The 20,717-nt window shown below is 35.8% G+C and overlaps 1 protein-coding gene and 1 long non-coding RNA gene across 5 annotated transcripts; one reads left to right on the top strand and one right to left on the bottom strand.

The window, feature by feature from the left end:
• Positions 1-7,961: 7,961 nt before the first annotated feature.
• Positions 7,962-9,432, bottom strand: LOC148802297 (uncharacterized). 2 transcript variants are annotated; one of them, XR_016081865.1, is made up of 2 exons: positions 9,293-9,432; positions 7,962-9,082 (listed from the first exon to the last, which is right to left on the bottom strand). It is a non-coding gene; the product is annotated as an uncharacterized LOC148802297 (long non-coding RNA). The 2 variants fall into 2 exon arrangements; XR_016081866.1 differs by having other exon boundaries at positions 7,962-8,741; positions 9,293-9,424.
• A 1,946-nt stretch (positions 9,433-11,378) lies between these two features.
• On the top strand, positions 11,379-20,113 carry LOC104601388 (uncharacterized). 3 transcript variants are annotated; one of them, XR_016081864.1, is made up of 6 exons: positions 11,379-11,531; positions 12,099-12,190; positions 16,011-18,895; positions 19,063-19,181; positions 19,470-19,549; positions 19,664-20,113. XR_016081864.1 is itself a non-coding variant. In XM_010264688.3 (4 exons), exons 1-4 carry the CDS (start codon positions 18,844-18,846, stop codon positions 19,740-19,742), a joined length of 321 nt encoding a protein of 106 aa, XP_010262990.1. In that variant the 5' UTR covers positions 18,644-18,843; the 3' UTR covers positions 19,743-20,113. The 3 variants fall into 3 exon arrangements, 2 of the variants coding, with proteins under 2 accessions (XP_010262990.1, XP_010262989.1); XM_010264688.3 differs by lacking the exons at positions 11,379-11,531; positions 12,099-12,190 and having other exon boundaries at positions 18,644-18,886; XM_010264687.3 differs by lacking the exons at positions 11,379-11,531; positions 12,099-12,190 and having other exon boundaries at positions 18,645-18,895.
• The last annotated feature ends 604 nt before the right edge of the window (positions 20,114-20,717 follow it).

Raw genomic sequence — 20,717 nt, 5'->3', positions numbered from 1 at the left:
AAAAAAAACATGAACACTTTGACTTATGTGTATGAGGCATTTAGAGAAATGTCAAATTCTTATTTTCCCCAATGCCTCAACGTTTCTTGAAATGAAATGCTTGTATGACATACTTTACGGGGGTGTTAATTAGAGGTGGAAGGTAAAAAACGTTTAATGTAATGCCCAATTACATTATGTTTGTACTCCAACATTTGTTTTTGTTTTAAAAAACATCATTTTGATGGTTTTCTTAAAACATTGTTAAATTTTTAAAGCAGCAAAACTAGAGGAAGTGTTTTAGTAAATGGCCCTTTTCAATATCATGCTTTTCCGATAATGTGGGTTGGACCAGGCCCAGGCTCAGGCCCGACCTTGATGCAAAACCTAAGCCCAAATCAAAAAATTTCGCAGCTGGGCTTCAACAGGTTTTAAATGTTCAGGGATCACTGCAAACGTGAACCGGCAACAAGTTAAACCTATCAAGTTCGAGTAAAGCAAAGTCCATCCATCTATCATAAGATTTTCTTATTGTTTATCTCTTGTTTCCTGTCGAACCAAAAACAGCCTAAGAGTAAAGGATTCGCTTCTTGATTGGGTTTTATATGAACAAATTAATCGCAATTGGGCGATTAATAGTTTAAATACTCAGCAAGCGACCACCCTTGTTTTCTTCCAAGTGCGTCCATTATGCAAGAGAGGAAGGAAATTGGTAGGGACTACAGTCTTGATAGTTCTAACAGAGATACAGATTGAAGTCCAAACAGTTTTTTAGATCCGGTCCCACTTTGATTTACAAGGAAAAACGTAGACGAATAGAATACAGGTGCATCATTTGATTCCATAAGACAAAAGGCACAGAAGACAAAGAGACAAAAACACCTATATCATACGAGCCCATTTCAACAAAATTCATCTTGGGGTCCCAAAAGCCTTGGCTAATGAAGAGATAAAGATGCCTCCCATGGTCGCATGAACTTCATCTCTTTACGGGGTTGATGTAAAATTCTCATTAAGGCTGCATTTGGAAATGATGTAATGGAGTGTAAATCCCGGTTTAGGGTAAATTTACATTCTGGTTTAGTTTTGTTTGTATTGATAATAATGCATTTATGCATTGACCAAGGTTCAAAGTATCGGAAATGCTATGCGTATCGGAAAGTCAAATTTAAGAGATGTATCGGGATACGCCTTGCATATGCATGAATACGGACGAAAATTAAGATACACATGGAAATGCTATAAATACTCCAATAAATCATAAATAAACATCAGTATCGCTAAATATAAGACATAAATGGGCTATTTATGCATAAAAATAACATATTTTAGTGGTTCTATGAAAAAAAACATATTATAATCAATATATGGGAACAAAAACATACTATTTAATAAAGTACTTAATTCAGTTATCATGTGTTTGCTTGTTTTATTCTAAAAATTAAACTAAAATTAAGAAAAGTAAATATGTAATAGCAAAATTGAATGGACTTATGAACATAATAGATCAAGTAATTATTTTGCATTTTTCATTCTAATTTTCTAAAAACTAAATAATTATTTTGGATGTTTTATTAATTTATTTTAAAAATTAAATTAAAATTAAGAAAAATAAATATGTAACAGAAAAATTGAATGGATTTATGGACATAATAGATCAAGTAGTTATTTTGCATGTTTCATTCTAATTTTCTAAAAACTAAATAATTATTTATTTTTATTCAAATAATTATTTTTCATGTTTTATTCTAAAATTTAAATTAAAATTAAGAAAAGTAAATACGTAACAGAAAAATTGAATGAATTTGATCATTGGACATGGTAGATCATCCATATATCTACAACATACTCAGCCTATAGGGTTAAATTACAAAAAATTAAAGAAATTCTAAACATTTTTTATTCCAAACTTTAAAAAATATATATAAAAAATTAATTATTTATTAAAAAAATTCAATTGATCTATGGACATGGTAGATCATCCATATATCTACAAAATACTCAGCCTATAGGGTTAGATCATGTAAAATTAAAGAAATTATATATATATATTATTCCAAAAATAAAAAAAAATATTATTTAGAAAAAAATTCATTTGATCTATGGACATGGTAGATCATCCATAGATCTACAACATACTCAGCCTATAGGGTTAGACCACAGGGTTAGATCACATAAAATTAAAGGAATTATATATATTTTATTTATTCAAAAAATAAAAAAATAAAAAAAAATCAATTATTTAGGAATAATTCAATTGATCTATGGAAATGGTAGATCATCCATAGATCTACAACATAATCAATTTCTAGAGGTAGATCAAAAGAAAAACCTAAAAATTTCATATTTTTCAAATTTTTTATTATTCTGGAATTTCTTCAAATATTCACAAAGATTTATATATACCAGCAAAATAAGTGGGATTTTTTGCACAAGAATAGAAGATCAACATACATAAAGATATTTTCAAGCATCTAAACTAAAACAAAACCAAAAGCATTGGCTGAAAATGTAAAAAATTTTGAAAAAACATCATATTTTCGCTACTTTTTAAACAACCTTGAAAAACTTGTTGAATATTTCAATTTTGTAGGTGTTTTGATGGGTTTTTTTTTCTAGATTTGAGTCTCTAAGAATGTAAAGAAAGTTTATAGAGGGTTTGGGGAAGAAAGAGGGCTTCTGAAATGGGTTTAGAAGCCCTCTTTCGAAGGCTATTCTATTTGTAACAGTGAATTCATAGCGTATTGGCCGATATTCGGCCGAAACATACCGAAACGGGCTGATACCAGCCTGATATGAAGTTGATACTGTTTCGACATGGCAAAAAGAGACGGTACCTTCGATTTAGGATAATCTCTCGTGCCGGTAAGTAAAAAAAACTGATACGTACCGGTCGATACATGATGAAATTTTAAGCCTTGGCATTGACAAATGATAGAAAACACATTTTCCAATGTATGTATATCAATAATGAGATGTAAAAGCACATCAATAAAAAAGAAGTAAATTGGGAGAATGACAATTCAGCCCAGGGTCAGAATTTTTAGGCCCAAAGTACAGTTGGGGTGGGTGCTAGCTCGGAATTGATGGCACGGCGAACATTGGTGTATAGAGTTGGGGTTTTTGACATTTTGAATGTTTATAGCTCTGTAGTGGAATTCAGAAATCTGCATTGGGCCTGTCTGTACTTCTCCAAAGTAAATTTGCATTCAAGTGGGTTTTGATAAAAAAAAGCCATATACTTTATTAGAATTCGTGTTTGCATCCATTGTAGCTTTGCCTGTTTGGCAAGAAGGTAAATTTGTCAATGCAAAACTAACCCAACTTTGAAAGGAGTACAAATACAAATAGGTAGAGTGCAAAACCTTGTATTTTGTATTACTTTCTATGTACATGTACTAAACATATTTGTAATGTACTCTTTCCAAACTGAGTCTAAGGCTGTGTTTGATTGTAATGCAAATAAATTTGTACTGATGCAAAATTATGGCAGTGCAAATGATTTGAATGTAAATTCTGATATATTTTTGTTTCAAATTTTAACTTATTTTATTTGATTGCAAAACAAATGAAGTAATGAAACAGAATAAAATAAAACCCAAAACAAAGTCAAATGAGAATTTGCATTTTTTGCATTTGCACTCCCATTCATTTGTACTAGTGCAAATAAAATTGCATTGCAACCAAATGCAGCGTAAAAGAAAAAAGAATGACTCCAATTCTCCAAAAGGTGTGATTTCATCGACAAAGATTGAATGAACAAGTAATACTCAAGGTTGTAGCACAGGCCTAGCATGGGCACTCTGTCAACACCAGGCCCATCAAGGAATTCAGTGCTGAGAGGAGCGGGAGCAATTTCATGAACAAACCTAGTCGTTTCAAGCACCATGAACAAGCTGTCCAAGTGGCTGTTGCTCCCAATTGGTATTTTGGGCAATTTCTAATGGGATTCCTACGAAATTGTAACTCTGTCTAAGAATCCAGAGGCAGGGCTTATATTGGACAATCACCCATTCAAAGATTTGGCTACTTCGGGCCACAAGAGACGTAAAGAGAGTAAGAATAGTTTGAAAAATTTGTTAAAGAGGGTATCCTAAAAATTATTTGATGTGTATATATGCTTTTTAGACTTTTAGGGGGCATTCTTTTTTATGATTTTGAGAACAGGGGGAAGTTGGTCAATGGGATTTTGGTTCTCACTGATAAAGAATCCCATGTACAAAAATGCCCCTTTTAATAATGGATTTTTATGGTTAAAATGGTCATTGTCTTATTTACATGAAAAATAAAAGAATATGGGTAAATGCACTCACCCAAGTAAGTGTTTCCCAGGAAAAACTTACCCAATTAACTATATTTACCTGAATAAGTAACTTTCCGAAAAATGAACAAGGCCTTAATTTTCACAGTAGTTAGCTCGCATATGCATTCCATCACCCTTTTGGATTCTTAGTCATCAACGGCAATGAGGGATTATTTTTTTTTGAAGAAGGTTCTAACCAATTGCTCGGTGTAAGAATAGCATCCATCCAGGGGAAAAACGACATTGCAAGGAGAAAAAGCAACGGCGATTCACTTTTGCAATGGCACTTTCTCACCGGCGAGACAGGGGTGGTGGTTGTAGAGAGAGGAGCTATAAGGGAGATGTGGGGAGTAAAAATGAACATAGAGGAAGGGAGAACTCGAGGGTAGGGGTGAGATTAAATGTAATTTAATGTTTTTGGGGTCCAGACTCCCGTTGATGGACTCTCGTTAAATTGAGGGGTTTGAGTGGAATTCCATGTGGCATTTTTTCTTTAGGCTGTGATTGTTTTTGGTGTAAATGTGAATCAATCTAAAATTTTATCATCAGTTTGCATTTGCACGTGTTTGTTTTTAGTGTAAATATGGACAGGTGCAAAACTCCATATCTGGTTTGTATTTTTACACATTTGTTTTTAGTATAAGGTTAAACCTTTCCATTGGTTGATTTTTCCATTGATAATTGATGTAAATAATACATCGATAAACATTGATTATCACATCAAAAAAACTTCCACTAAAATTTTAAACCTACCAATTGAATTTTACATCAATGAATTTTCCACTGAAAACAAACGCTGCCTTAGTGGATGTTCTGCATCGTAGTTGCAGAGTAACACAGATTCAGTCCTCACAAAACCATACTCACATCGTTCTCAAATTCACTTGCAGCTATGTATTGAGAATATCTCCCCGTGAATAAAACATACAAGTAAATACACAATTGAAAGTAGTTGTGAATATGTTGTGACCACGACCTTGCAAGGACTAAATTCAATCTCGTTGAGGATGTGAGTTCAACAAAATCAACTGAAATAAGTAATTTTTTATCCTAGGCCTTGTAGATTACTCTACAACATGCCTAGACTCACTTAGGTGGTGTTTGATAGCACTTTTCAAACCTCTGAAGTCTGGAAATGTTGCTTTTCAGATGCCACCTGCGTTTGGGTTGGGTCTAAAACCCAATTTCAGATCTAAATAGAAAATAGCCTCCCTAGGTGCTTAACGTGCTTAGAAGAATTTCAAATGTGGGCGAAAGACAAAAGAGCCCCCATACAAATTTGAAATTGGCCGTAATACCCTTCATATAAGCCAAAAATTCAGGTCATTCGACTCCTCCCTTGGTTCGATAAAGGAGATTTGCCATTGGGAAGTTCTGCTTGCAAGTATGTTCTTTGAATCAACAGGTCTCGCTTTTGTTGTTTTTTTAGGGTTTTTAGCATTCCAACATTTTTTGCTTATTCATATTTTTTTTTTCCATTTTGGTTGTGGTTTCATGTAGCATTCCGACCAGCGACGCAAGCTTCTCCCTCCGACCTTCTCTCTCTCTCTCTCTCTCCCCTCTCTTCTTCTTCTTCTTCCTTGATGTTCTCTACATCCTTTGCTTCACAGATCCATAGATCCGTCCAAAGAAAATTCACAGATCCACACGGTGCCCATGGAGGGAACTCGTAAATCCGTCCCTGACGTTCTCTATAACTCTGTTGTTTGTTCTACACTCTTGAAATTTCAGTTGGGAAGTTCAAGAATGTTGATGCTGCTCTCGGCGATGTGATGGTGAAGGTGCCACTGCCGCTGCAACTCTCAAGGTGGTTAACACCCTCTCCCTGTCTTCTTATACGTACTTTCCAATTTTATTCTTATTTTAATAATTTTTTTTTTTTATTTTTTATAATTTTTATTTGTATTAATCATTTTAATTTTTATTAATTATTAAATATTTTAATAGTTTTAAGATATTAATTTGCTAATTATTAAATATTTTTATTGCTTCATGGACTTTATTACTATTTTCATTACTACTTTAACTCTTAATAATTTATTTTTAATTTATAAATTTATATGTATTTTCAATTTTATTCTTATTTTAATAAATTATTTTTGAATTTTTTATAATTTATTAATATTTTTTAATATTATTTTGATTTTAATAAATTATTTTTTATGAAATAGTACAAATTGAATTCAAAATTACCAAATAGTCTATTTTAGAGGTAAAATAGTAAAATCAAAGAATTTCAAATGTTGAAGGTTTGGTCCAACACAAATAACCTTCTTTATTTAGAGCCTCTAAAATGTCGAAAAGCATCTATGTCTCTTTTTAGATTTCAGACACTTTTAATATCTTTTTAACTTTTTAGATATCAGATTTATCTAACTCCACCTCAATTTACTCTAGCCTCATGCATCTTTGTTTGCAAAATAAAGCACCGGAAGAGGCCAGAGCAGTCCATGCTCACTATCAAATTATCAGAGTTTCAAGTTTTACACTCGAGCTCTATTTCTTATCACTTCATTATTTTCTACATCACTAAGAGAGACATATTTCTGAGGCATTTACTATAGTAACATGCCAGAAAGGAAAGCCTCTCGTGGGTGCAATGAGCAATTTGCTTGTATATCATGACCGCTCCCACTCTGATGATGAGTTTCGATCTACTACCAACAAAACACGTTCCAACCCCCTACCAACATGATCTAACACCTCACATCTCATTCATGGTGGGTCCCACTTTTATGGTGGGGCCCAATTTGTGCAGTGTTAGATGAGGTTGGTAGGGGGTTGGAACGTGTATTTTGGTAGGAGATCCCAACTCTCCAATGATACATCGGACCGTATAAAGAGCACATAAGGCTGCATTTGGTTGCAGTGCAATCTAATTTGTACTAGTGCAAATGTATGGGAGTGCAAATGAAAAGAATGCAAATTCTGGCTTAATTTTATTTTGGGTTTTATTTCATTTGTTTCAGGCCTTATTTCACTTCATTTGTATTGCAATCAAATAAAAAAAGGTAAAATTTAAAATAAAAACAAACCAGAATTTACACCCAAATCATTTGCACTACCATAGTTTTGCATCAGTGGAAATTTATTTGCATTGTAACCAAACAACCTTAAGGCTTAGTTTGAAAGGATTACAGATTCAAATAATATAGTGCAAAACCTTGAATTTTATATTATTTACATGTATTTATACTGTATATATTGGTATTTGTACTCTTCCCAAACTAAGCCTAAAATTGTATTTATTTGTGGGGTAAATACATAAGTCCATCGATGTAAAAGCATTCAATCAGATGTGTCAATGTAAAAGGCGAATCGGTAGATGCATTTTTTACACCCTTCTATGTTTGCAATAAGAGTGTAAAACACCAATATATTTCTCATATGTGTTTGGAATAAATAATAGTGTAAAACTACACCCAATTTTTGTAACTGTTGTCGTCTTCTTCTATATACTAACACCAGCTAATCAATCCCCCTTTCAAGTATTGCATTTTTATTTGTGAATGAACCTTCCATAGTTTTCAAAACCGGACCGGACCGGAAAAACAGGTAATCGGTCAGTCCTCGGGTCCGATTATACTATAAACCAGTAATTCCTTAAAAAATGTTGAAAAAGTCAAAAAACTGCTGATTTGAACGGTCGAACCGCTAAATCGTTCAACCCAAACAACGGTTCACAGGTTATAATTTTTTATTTTTGCTGATTTAATAAAATAAAAAAACAAAAAATTAAATGACTACCATATCCCCGACCCCAAATCTTACATGCTTAGGGTTAGAATGACCCCATTTTCGTTCTAACCCTTTCCTCCTCTCAGTCCTCACACCCAACCAACCACCTGCGGTGGCCACACCTACAGCATCCGATGATGATACACAACGACCGACAGTGATTCACGGCAACTGGTGATGGCGGTGAAATTCATCTACAGTGGCAGTGTTGATTTTGTAACAGGTACAGCCGTCCAGTAATAATAGTTGCGGTAGTAATAGGTCTGACAACCGACTTGCAATGGCGGCCAACGATTTTGTAGCGACGGGCGATTTTGCAGCGACGATTTTGCGGGGGTTTCTACTTTCTAGCGGCAGTAACAGTAGAAAGCTTGCAGCGGCAATCACCTACGAACAAGCCCGAGCCCACCGACGGCGAGCCAACCGTCACACTACCATTACTGGCAGTGAACCGGTGAAGGACCTGAAATCTATTTTTCTTACAATTGATAGATAAAGATAATAGAAAATGAAGCTTATTTCTCTTCAACTTGAGATATGTACATAAAATGTTTTACGAGAATCATATCAGGATCTCACCTCCTTGTTCTAGAAATTCACTCTAGGTAAAAAGAAAAGGAAAATGGAATTGCTCCTCTGGCCTTGTTAAGAATCATCAACTGAAGTCATCAATTCCCCAAAAAGTTTGAACTTGTCAATCTCCTCATTCTAGAAATTCACCCTAACTAAAATGAAAAGAAAAACAGCATTGCACCTTTGGCCTTGTTAAGAATCATCAACTCAAGTCATCAATTCCCCAAAAAGTTTGAACTTGTCAGTCTCCCCAAAAAGTCATCAATTCTGTATTTTTTGTGTATTTATTTAATTTTATGTTATTTTTTTATTATTTGTAAATATATTTTTTATTTTTAATTTATTTATGACATCACGGGTTAAACCGTTTGACTCAGACGGTTGAACTGCTTAACCAAAAACCGGTCCCCCTGACCAATTCTATTTCCGGTTCATTTTTAAAAACCTTGGAACCTTCCTCCAATCCCCTCCATTCCCTCGTGGTTTTATCTGTACCCAAAAAACAGGGGCAACTGTCGTCGTTAGAAATGGGAAAGAAAGGGCTTTTTTATGCATCAAACCCAGATCAAAGAAATAACAACTTTTATTGAGATCTGATTAAACAAAACATCCAAATCTAACATATACAAGAGATAATAAAAACACAAGAACAGAAAAATCGCAGAACTGTAGATCAGTATGTTGAAATAGTAAATATACCTTGTTCATGACGAGATAGATACCGCGAGATTCCTTGACCGGTGGACCTTCCTCTGTTGTACAGAAAGAATGCGTCCGGACCTGGCAAAGGAGAAGAGATGGTGTGAGAGAGAGAGAAAAGAAGAAGAAGAAGAAGAGAGGGTCAGACCGATGGAGAGTTCGAGCCACTTTTTCATTGATTTTTTCAATGTGAAAAGCACATGGGTTTTTTTTTTTTTTTTTATGTAAAAGTAGATTTAAATGGTGATTTACATTGATAATGGGTCTTAATTTACATTTCATCCAAACGCATACAAAAGTGGACTACATTGTAAAATTACATCTAACCGAGAACAGAAACTGAATTGGATGATGACAGGGAAGGTGACTAATTGGACTCCGGATCTCTTGCCAATTTATATTAGTGCCGGAACACTCGCAGTATAAATAGACTTTCAAAGGGTTACCTCAATTCAAACAAATCTGGTTTCATGGGCATCCGTGATTTATTGGCATGCTCAAAGGGTTCAACTTGAGGAAGTCTTTTGGTGCTTTGAGTTGCTACTTGATGTAGGTGCACATGGCAGGCTCAATGACATAGGCGCACATGGCAGGCCCAAGATGGTGATGCATGGCACAAGTTAGATCGCATCCTCTGGCAGTTTATTCATAACAAACTTCAGGCAGGTTCAAGTATAAATAAGTGGTGTCACTCCCTAGGTAAGTTATTTTGGCTTCTACTGCTCTAAGTTTTTTAGCTCTTTGGTGACCTTGTCTGAACTATCTCTACTCAAGCCTCGTCCAATCCTTTGCTACGCCCTTGCTAACTTGACCGTCGGAGTTTCCACCCCTGGGATAACACCTAGGGCTTCTAACGTCTTCCTTTGCTCATAGGTCGGACCTTGAAGCTTTTGGCTCTATCAGCCCTCGGACTCAGCCAGTCCTCGTCTACAAAAATAAAATTACATTATTACCCTCGACCCATCATTGATAACAACACTACTCAAATCAGGTACTAATTAAACCACTTTCTGGATGCAGTCATAGAGGATTGCTAGGGTTGTCAACGATTTGAATCGAATCAGGGTAGATTCTAAAATCAATTCCATCTAATATCTGTTAAGTTTGAATGTTAATCAGATTGATAAATTATTTGAATATAACCCTTAATGTTCACAGAAACAAGTTTCTAGAAAACTGGAAACTGTTTTCTTTGTTAGTTGTTTAAATATGTGAGCCACCATCAAATATGTCAACCCATTGAATCACCATTCGACTGTCTCTCCCTAATACCAATTTCTCAGACTTTTGGAATGAGAATTCTGTTTTGTAGTGATCTCCAAAACCTTTGTCGACAAGTTGCATGTATTTTATCTTTTCTTGAAGAATAGATATTAAAAAGAATCAAGTACTGCCCTGCAAGACACTGATTTAAGTTGGAGAGTTGATCTAAACAATGAAAAGACATTAACATTTGGAAATGAATAGAATTCTTATTAGGCTCAGTTTGAAAAGAGTATAAATGCAAATATGTACAGTATAAATACATACAAAATAATACAAAATATAAGGTTTTATACTCTACATATTTGCATTTGTACTCTTTCTAAACCGAGCTTTAAGGAAGCAAAAGGGATTGATTAGGTATGGATAGAATCCACAATTACTTCTCAAGCGTTAAGCATTTGAGTCTGATTCTTGTGTTACGCCTGGGACTCCCTATAGTGAAAACACTGTAAATGGTGAAGAACATAATGTAATAAGCTTCTTATAAATATTTTGAGTTATTTGAATTCTTACCTTCTTAAGTTATTAACAAGGAAATTGTGATGGTTTGTAAAGAGTGGAGAGACCTGTTGTAGGATACAGGTACTGCATATAGGTACTTCAAGACCTAATTTTGGTTCTGTGCCCTGGAAATTTCAGGGCACTTTGACATTTCTTGACATTTTGGAGACAAGAAAGCTAGTGTTATCAGGCTCTCTTTTGATCCTGGATGTTTAACCAGAATATAGAATAAAACTACACATTTTGCATCTTTAATAATGTCTTGACCTGTTCATTTTTCCAGCTTTTTATCTACTTCTCTAGTTTAAGGTGTTGAGTTGATTCCCTTAATTGGCAGCATATACAAAAATATCCTATCACTCCTCTGCTGATTGTTTCAGAGATAATGGAGGAGGTAGATGAAGGAATATACAATGAATGTGAGCATGATGATCTGCTTGCAAAGAAGGAACTAATTGGATTGAAGATAAAGGTAAAGAAGCATATTTTGTTTGATGCCTCATAATTATGCTACCATATGTTTACCTCATTCTTAAACTATCATCTGGATGGTGTTTGGTTCCACTGACATTTATCAGAAAATTGGTGTCAGTTCAGCACCACATAGGCATATACCCCAGTGGAGTTTGAAATGTTGTTTGGTTAAACCATTTACCAATAAAATGCTTTTCTCGGGTTGCGCAAGTCTCATCCGTTTGGAGAAAATGCCATTTTGATGTTTCCTTCAATGGTTAGGCTGTTCATCTTATGTGGTGCCTAATAGCACCTAATGGAGCCTAGCTGTCATAAAAGCAATGAAAAACGTTTTGTCCCAGTTTTCAAAGAGAGATCCCAATTTTTAAGAGAAAAATCATACAAAATGTTTTGCAGATAAATGGCAATGGAACTAAACAGACCCCTGTTTATTTGTTTGGTAATCCATTTAACAATTCTGCAAAGTATATTCAATGTTTAAAATTAAATTTTCTTATAATTTTATCATTGAGTCGTTTATGTGACACTGACTTCATAAAGACTGGGCTATTCTTTTTTGCATCAGACCAAACGGTGGAAGATCAACATTGTGGGCATTATGGCATAGGATTATGAAGGGTTAAGACTTTGGTGACTATCTTAGGTTTAGTAAATCAGGTAAGAATATGGATTTTACAATGTACTATGGTTCTCGGGTTAATGAGACAATTCAATCAGGTAGAATGGCCATACAGGGGTCATCTTGGTATATGCAGAGATTGTATGAACGATGACTATGGGTCTGTTTGGTTCGCAGGAATAGGTATTTAGAATCGGTTATGGGAATTCCATTCTCATTCTAGGTGGAATGATGGGATTCCCTATATGAGGGAAGGGCCACTTTCCATCCCCCATGAGAATGCAATTCCCATTCCAACCTCTCTATTTTGTATTTTTTGTTTTTGGGAAAAACACGCTCATCCATTCCAAAGCCCTAATTGACCCAAGTCCTGAGCATCTCCATCAGACCTTCCTCCATCCAAGTAGCCGCCGCTGACCACCATCTCCGGTGAGGTATGACCACTGCCAACCACCATCTCTTCTTCCTCCTGTATCCTCTCTTCTCTCTCTCCCTATTCCTCCTCCCCTTAGTCACTGTCGTTGCTGCTAATACTGCAAGCGGTCGGTACTAGCCTAGCTGAACAGACATTCCACCCTTCTTATTCCTAACTGGGGCAAAACTGGAAATTTTCGCTAATTCCAATTCCGGCTTCCAGTTGAACCAAACAGAAATAATCGGAATCCGATTCTAATTCACGTCTGAACCAAACATACATTGGAAATATGAACAAGATTCTATGGAAAAGAGTAATTCGAGCAAAGTATGGTAGAAGAAATGAAGGGTGGGATCCACGAGAGGCAAATCAGTCATTTGGTTGCTCCATTTGGAAAAAGGGTTGGAAAGAGCTATAGTTCTTTTAGCAAGGAAATCAAGGTTGAAGTAAGGAGAGAATCCAAGTTTAAATATTGGATGGATTGCTGGTGTGGAAACAATTTGTTAAGGCTGCGTTTGGAAACGATGCAAGTGTGAGTGCAAATATGCAGAGTATAAAATGGTTCATATAAATTGTAAAATTGGGTTAGTTTTGCATTGACAAATTTACCTTCTTACCATATAAACTTTTAGCTGTAATGGATGCAAACACGAATTCTAATAAAGCATATGTTTTTTTTTTTTTTATCAAAAGCTTACTTGAATGCAAATTTACTTATTTTTTATTGATATACTTTTACATCTTATTATCAATGTAAATATGCATTGGTCTGTCATTTATCAATGTATAAATGTAATATTGCTAAACACAGGCAAAAGTGAACCAGAGTACAAATTTACCCTGAACCGGGATTTACACTCCATTTGCATCGCTTCCAAATACAACGTAACGTAAAGGATGATTTTCCAGAACTGTTTGCAATTGCAATGGATGAGGCAAAAGTGGCTGATTATGTGCACTTTCAAAATGGGGATCATGTTTGAAGCCCACAATTTAGAAGAGCTCTGAATGATTGGGAGATTGAACTTTTGGACAGATAACTTTAGAAGCTATACAGCATGCAAATTGATTTTAATTCAGAGGCAGAAGGGTGTAGTCAGCAGATAGAAAGGGTCATTTCACAGTAAAATCTTATTATAATAAATTGACTGAAGAGGACGAGCAGGATTTTCCTTGGTATGTAATTGGAGCAAGTATATCCCTTCAAAGGTGGCTTTCCTGTTTTTGGTCTGCCTATCTGAACAAGATTCTTACAAAAGACAACCTGGTCAGGAGGGGAATGGCGATTGACTCACCTGAATGTGTATTATGTAACGGAGTAGAAGAATCAGCTGGCCACCTGTTGCTACATTGCAGTTTTACATACAACATATGGTGAAAATCTTTAGCATTTTTGCCATCAAAAGTTGCTGCCTTGCATCCCATGGTCTGAGTTAGAGAGGGAAAATTCTATGGAAATTTGTCCCAGGAGCAATTTTCTGATGGATATGACAGGAAAGAAACCCAAGGCTCTTTCGAAGTAATGTCCGTCTGGAGGAGGAAATGTCGCAGAAAATAGTTGGAAACTGTTATCCTGGTCATCCGCACATCTATCAACAGATCGTGTTTTCCTTAGTTCTCTCTTTCAGTATGAAAACCCTTTTGCAATGACAAATGGGATAGTGGTCTAATGTTTTTTGTATTCCCACTGTATAGCGTCTGGTTGTACATGGGTCTTTTTTTCTCTCTTTCATAATGAACTAATAAGTGATTCCCATTTCGATTCCTATTCCAATCTTGGTTACAAACCAAACAGACCCTATGTACAGAAATTAAAGGCAATGGGATATGGACAGTGAACAGCTGGAAGGGTTGTACAGAATTTAAGATTTAAATTCTGGGGCCTATCTTCGAACAACCAGAGGCTAGATCACCATGAGAAGCATGTTTTTAGTGCCACTTTTAAAAGAGTGTATACACCACAGTTACCTAGTTTATAGATCTGCCTGGTTCACTCTAGGGTTTATAATACATAAACATATATAGTTTGTGAGATTGAAATGAACTGGGTCATTTGTAAGATTTAAATGAACCAGGGTTTATTTTCCTACAGTTTTCTCTGTGGTGATTTTAGGTTGCTAGTGTGTATAAGGTATTATACAGGTATTATCCAGGGTAACATTTATTTGATTATGCAAAAGGCTACAGTGTTAGCATACCTCATGATATAGAATTAATACATGAGTTGATGTCTGTAACATATTTGGGAACTTAAATTAAGTTGGATATGATTTTGTACATAATTCTACTAATTACATATTGTAGCATCCAGATTATAGACCTCTTATTTTGGTTCTGTTTTCCTTATCACCTCATCATCAAAGTACTGATTTCGTAGGCGTATCTTTTGTAGTATCTTTTCATAGCTATTTCCTTCTGAACCAATATGAATCAACTTACAATCTGGTTCACAGAATGCAATTCCAGTAATGCTAAAGTAATAGAGGTAGCTGTTGTATACATGCATAGATGCATGACTATGGCTAAAGTAATATATGGTACTATTTCCACTTCGAGTCATAACCACTGTTAACCTACACTGCTCCAAAAGTTCTGCATATTAGGAAGAAAAGGACAAGCTTTTGCCAAGTAAACAGGAGTTTTCTCTGGATACCGTTTCTTTCTTCTCTTTTCTTTTTAAGAAGAATAAAGTATACTTTTATTAATAAAAATGAAACCCCTGTATAACTAAAGGCTGTACACCGGGAATTTACAAAAAACAAAACCACAAAGATGAGAAATTATACAACAATGTCCTTTGTGTTTACAAAAAGATTATAATAAGCACAAAAAAGAGCAAAATCTGATCTGTTAAGCCTGTTCTGTCCTGCTGTTCAAGAATACATTTTTCCCACTATTTTCTACCAAACCTCCTCAACTGAGCATCCTTTGTTCTGAAAAATTCTAGGGTTTCTTTCCTGCCAAATTACCCAAAACACAGCCCCCGGAATCATTTTCCAGAAATTTCCCCCTTCTTGGTCAAACCATGTAAGTACCAGCCATTTGAGAAACACTCCACAGATGCTGGACAACAACCTCTGACAGCAAAAAACTTGTACACTTTTACCCAGATGTTGTATACTTGTATGCGAATCTATGATGTATCAACAGGTGATTCACTGGTTCCTCCATCCTATTGCATAGAACACATTCCAATGAATCAATCCCCACACCACTGCTTAAGAGGTTGCCTCTAGTAAGGATCTTATTTAAGTAGGTAATCGTACGAAAAAAGATACCCTCGACCTCGAGGGAATGTGTTTACACCACACTATACTCTTAGGAAACTCCTGATTTTCTTACTGAGTCAACTTATTATAAAAAGACTTGGCAGTGAAGTGGTGAACTTCCATGATTTCTCTCCTAACCAGTCTTCTGTCCTCTCTGTTATGGTCAATTTGCAGATTTTATAGCTTCTGAAACAGTCTAAAAAATGCTCTACTTCAAAATTAGCCTGCATACAGTCAGCAACTTCCACTTCCTGGATACTAATTTATTGAAAAGGTTCATGATTCTCTAGTTTGGAAGCAAGAATTCAAAATTAGCCTTGTTGGCTAGGAAAATAAGTTCCTGCAAAAGAATGAATTGAGCCGGTTTGGAGTCACCAAAGGTTGGAGATTTTGCTAAGAGTGTGATATCTTATGATTTAATTGATAGCAGCTAAATATGGAACTAGACACAAGGGTTTGGAGTTGCCAGAGGTTGGACCATGATATTGGTTGTGCAGTTTGGAAGGTCATTTGAAGTGCTTATTTCTTATTTCATTAGAGGAATTGGTTTTGGTGTCACTGGTTACTTTCTCCATAGCTACAAGTGAAGCATTGGTTCTGGCTTTCTATGAGACATGGCCCCTATGTGGCAGGAGTGAGGATTTGGCTGTATGGATGTCAATACTCCGATCTAACACTGCAAGACCAAATAAAAGAGAAACTTTGATCAAGCCCAAGTGTGGGATCACCAAATTCTGTTAAAAGCGGCATTTATAATCTGGACAACATTTATATGTAATTTCTAACTAAAGATAAGTTGGTGGCCTGTGGTATCGATATCTCCAATTTGGGCTGCAAATGCAAATGCTGACCATATTTTCATTCATTGCAAGATAAGCATGGGTTTTAGAAACATTTTCTCAAGATCTTTTTTAGTGTATTGGTGCTTCAGAAGGATGTCAAAGGAAACTGTTGAGTGCTGAAATATAACAAAGATTAGTGAAAAAATGAATCTTTAAGGATTATCATTTCACTTGCTACAATTTGGGTAATATTTTGGGGGATGGGGGGATGAAGCAGAATTTTTTAAAACAAAGCATCTCTTATTATTCTTTTGTTTTATATTATGCAACTTGTAGATAAAATCAGTTTTAGTATTTGGGTAATACTTCTTGTACAGGGGCATTAGGCAATGTTACTGTAGCATAAATTGGTTTGTTGCTGAATTTCATGTTTAATCAGATATAGTTTTCCCATTCCAAAATGAGCATTGTTAGTGGTTACATCCAGTGCATGATTTTCTGTTCCTTGCATTTGAATTGCAACCATCTTCACATAACCATTCATTGATTGCAAGAAAAAGCTGTGATTGATGTGTACACTCTACTAGACAAAAGGTGTGCCATTTTGCAAGTAATACCCAAGGAAGATTTCAAATTCTAACAGCAAATCTTTCTTTAGATCTGGTGAATCTCCCCTGTGCTTTGATCAAGGGATAGTGCTTGGAATTCCAGAAAGAAAAACACCTGCATACACCTAAATGCTCTGCAAGTTGTTGGAATGTGTTTCGATTTTCAACACTCATGCCCACAGGCAATGTAGCCCATTACATTGGTGGGTATAGATGTTACATGTGATTCTGTTTCGAAGGTTGACAACTCATGGGCACCTAAGAACATGCTTTCCCAATAATTTTCCTTGTTGATATAATGATGATAATGACAAAGTGAAGTCTTATCAGACTGATGGATTTAAATTACTGTGAGATCATTTGGTTTGCATCCTGAAACTTGGTTGGAATTCAGAATGATAATTCTAAGACTAGACCCTGTAAAGTTCCATAAAACTTGCAGTACTGACTACTGAGGTTCTGATCATTCTGTCAAAATCCACTGTCCAAAATCCCAGAATCAGGTTGAAAGTTTAGGCTACACTGTAACTGATTACAGAGTCTGCACATTGGATTCGAACCAAATGCCTTGTGGTTGGGGTTTCGAACAGAACCCTGAGGTTTGAGCTTCCTGAATCCTGAACAGCCATGAGCCTACAACTTTTAAGCTTCTACAGCCACTTCAAACCCTGACCTCTTCAGTGCAGTTAACTCGGAGCTTTGTGCTATTGTACTGGAACCCATTTCTTTTTAGTGGGAAAACTTTCACAATACAAAGTAATGGTACATGCACTACCACCAATTCGTACACAGAACGGAATAAAAATCAAGGAGGTGGGGCTCTCTCCCTTTTGTACAATAGAAAGAGTTCCAACTATTTCCTGTTTGTACCAACCAAACACTATCTCTAGGCTCCAAGAACTTCTTTTTCACTATGACATTTGAAAGGTGACGTCTCACAAGATAACGGATATGGAACAATGGATAACTGAATATAGCTTTAATGGGATGTGATTCATAATGGAAATTCATTTAATACGGTACATCTAAACCATTAGATCGGTATATAACAAAATTCTTCCCAATAGAAAAGACAGATAGATATCCGTATATCGATGTTAAGTGGATCCCAATCCAATGGTTCATAGCTCATTTACATATGCTTTCCAAATAATCATGTCTCTCTTTTTCTTTTTCTTGATAGGCCTCACATCTTTATCCTTGTTGGACAAAAGAAACTCCAAATACGAATAAATGGTCTCCGGCGAGTCTGGGGCCTACTGGTCCATTCTTTCAATCAGGACAAAAGAATTCATGGCCTTACCTCACTTTGGTTCTTTCCACCTTGCATGTGGAAGAAAAGAACCTACTACACTTCACCAGAGAATAGAAAACTCTATACTCTGCAGACATTCAGCTATAAATAGTCGTTGGGACTCGATCATCAAACCAAACTCTCACTCAAGCTAATCACCTTTTTCTTTGAACGTTCTGAGTGTTTGGAGATAAGAACAAACACTCTAGGACTGACAACAGTGAAAATCTGCTCTACAAGAATTAAAATCTCAGAGTAGCCGGTAGGAGACTTGTGTTGTTTCTGAATCAAGATTCTGAATTCTCAAAGGTTGTTTCTCTACGATGGGTTCTTTAACGGCAGGATGGGGTTCACTTGTTCCAGATGGTAAAGCTGGCAAGTTCTCTTATAATCTCACCTGTTCTTCTTATGTTTCCTGGTTTTAGATTTCATATTGGGCCCTTTTATTCCTCGGTAATTGTTCTTTTGACATAGAAAAGCTACGATCCGTTAATGGGTTTACAGTATTCCATATGGTTTCTAATTAACTATGGGTTTTTCAGCAAAATTCCTGAGGAACAAGTCCTTCACCAAAGGAGAAATTGACGCTTACTGGAGATCAAAGAAGAGAATAGAGGAAGAACATCTCAAATCCATTTCGGGTTTGCATGATCACAGTCAGGTATTTATAATATTTTTGCCTTCAGAATTTCATATTCCTGCTTGTATACCTGCTTGTTAGAAGCTTGGAGACTATGAGAATAGTAGTTTCCCTGAGATTCATTACTCGTCCAACTCAACCAATTGGCTGGATTCATCAGAGTCGATCTCCTAATATCCAGGCAAATCTATCCCTTGCAATTCAAACAGTAAACATCTGTATCACATCAACAAGGACATGAGCCGCACATGGGTTCATGAAAATTTGATCCAGCTAACATGGGTTTGTGTTGAATGTTGATTACGACAGGAGAGCGCAAATACAGGAGGTGGGCTTCAGAGGTCGAACTCCGAAGCAGATGTAGAGGCGCTCAAGAAGAAAATGGACTGGTGAATTATTAGCTTACTTACGTTGATCTTAAAATTGAAGCTTCAATTAAGCCTGCTATTGTATGATTATATTCTTGGCTTCTCTTGTTTACTCACTCCCTCGGCTGTTTTCAGGTGGACTCGGTGCGGCTCAGCTTTTCTGAATCAACCTCCTGTGATTGCTCCAACAAATATGCGTCACGCTTTCGCATGACAGCAGGCAGCTGGCTTTGGCTCCTCGAAGCCAGATGTTCGCTAAGAATAAGTGTGTACAAAAATAATACTATACTACGTACAAAACTGGTTAATGCCATGTGTGGAACTGAGAGACTCGAGCTTCAAGTATTGGTAATGCAGGAAGACTGAAAGAGTGGATGGATTAGAAGAACTGGTTAGGATTCGTTTCTATGTACGAAGAATGTAATGTTGTCGAGCTTTGCGTATGATGCAAATTATTAATGAATGGGACTGTATTTCGTGTAGTTCAGAAACTCCTTTCAGGTTTCAACTCCAGATGGACTCAGTTGTGCTAGTGATTGTTGTAGTTTTTTTCTGTTTCAGTAATGAATTTCCTATTTACGAAAAGATGGACTGCGTCAAGATATCTAGTTCTGGATGATCTATTTTATGAGAAATTTGATCGGTCCCAGAAATCTCAATCAACTTGATTGAATTCAAGTTGGAGCCAGTTGAATCGGGGCTTCAACCTTCAGGTGATCCACCAAGCAAGATGACGATTGTCTTCACCTAATATATATACAATAGAATGTAGGTAGGAGGGTTATAATTTAGATTTAGGAGGAAGGTAGTAAGCTAGATGATGTAGTTCCTACTTAAAGGAAAAAGAACTAGGGTAAAATATTAAAACCTCTCTATAATTTCTGACAATCATAAAAATTTCCCTCATTTTTATCAAAACCTCCGGTTACTTCCCTTTCATTTTTTTTTACCGAAATGAAGGCTTCAAAGTTCACAAATTACCCGTACAACTTCTTAGATATAATTTAAAATATCAGATTTGCCCTTCTAAATTATAGAATAAAATTATTTTATTCTTTTCAATCTAACGATTGTTCCATGTCAGCACATTTAGCCTCTAAGATCTTCGAATCAGGTTTGTTTCTGTTGCTACCCGGATTGTCCGAGGGCAACAAAGTAAAAATACTCCTGAGCTTTGAAGGCTGGCTGA

Source organism: Nelumbo nucifera, chromosome 2 (assembly GCF_055504915.1).
Source record: "Nelumbo nucifera cultivar China Antique chromosome 2, China Antique-T2T, whole genome shotgun sequence".
NCBI classification, from domain to species: Eukaryota; Viridiplantae; Streptophyta; class Magnoliopsida; order Proteales; family Nelumbonaceae; genus Nelumbo; species Nelumbo nucifera.
This window is presented reverse-complemented; position numbering and strand designations above follow the sequence as displayed.

Bases quoted from the DNA above. Each gene is read 5' to 3' on its own strand.
- LOC104601388 (XM_010264687.3), top strand. From the start codon at position 18,844: ATGGGTTCTTTAACGGCAGGATGGGGTTCACTTGTTCCAGATGGTAAA. The intron at 18,896-19,062 runs GCAAGTTCTCTT...TGGGTTTTTCAG, and splicing joins TGTTCCAGATGGTAAAGCTG to CAAAATTCCTGAGGAACAAG. The intron at 19,550-19,663 runs GTGAATTATTAG...GGCTGTTTTCAG, and splicing joins CTCAAGAAGAAAATGGACTG to GTGGACTCGGTGCGGCTCAG.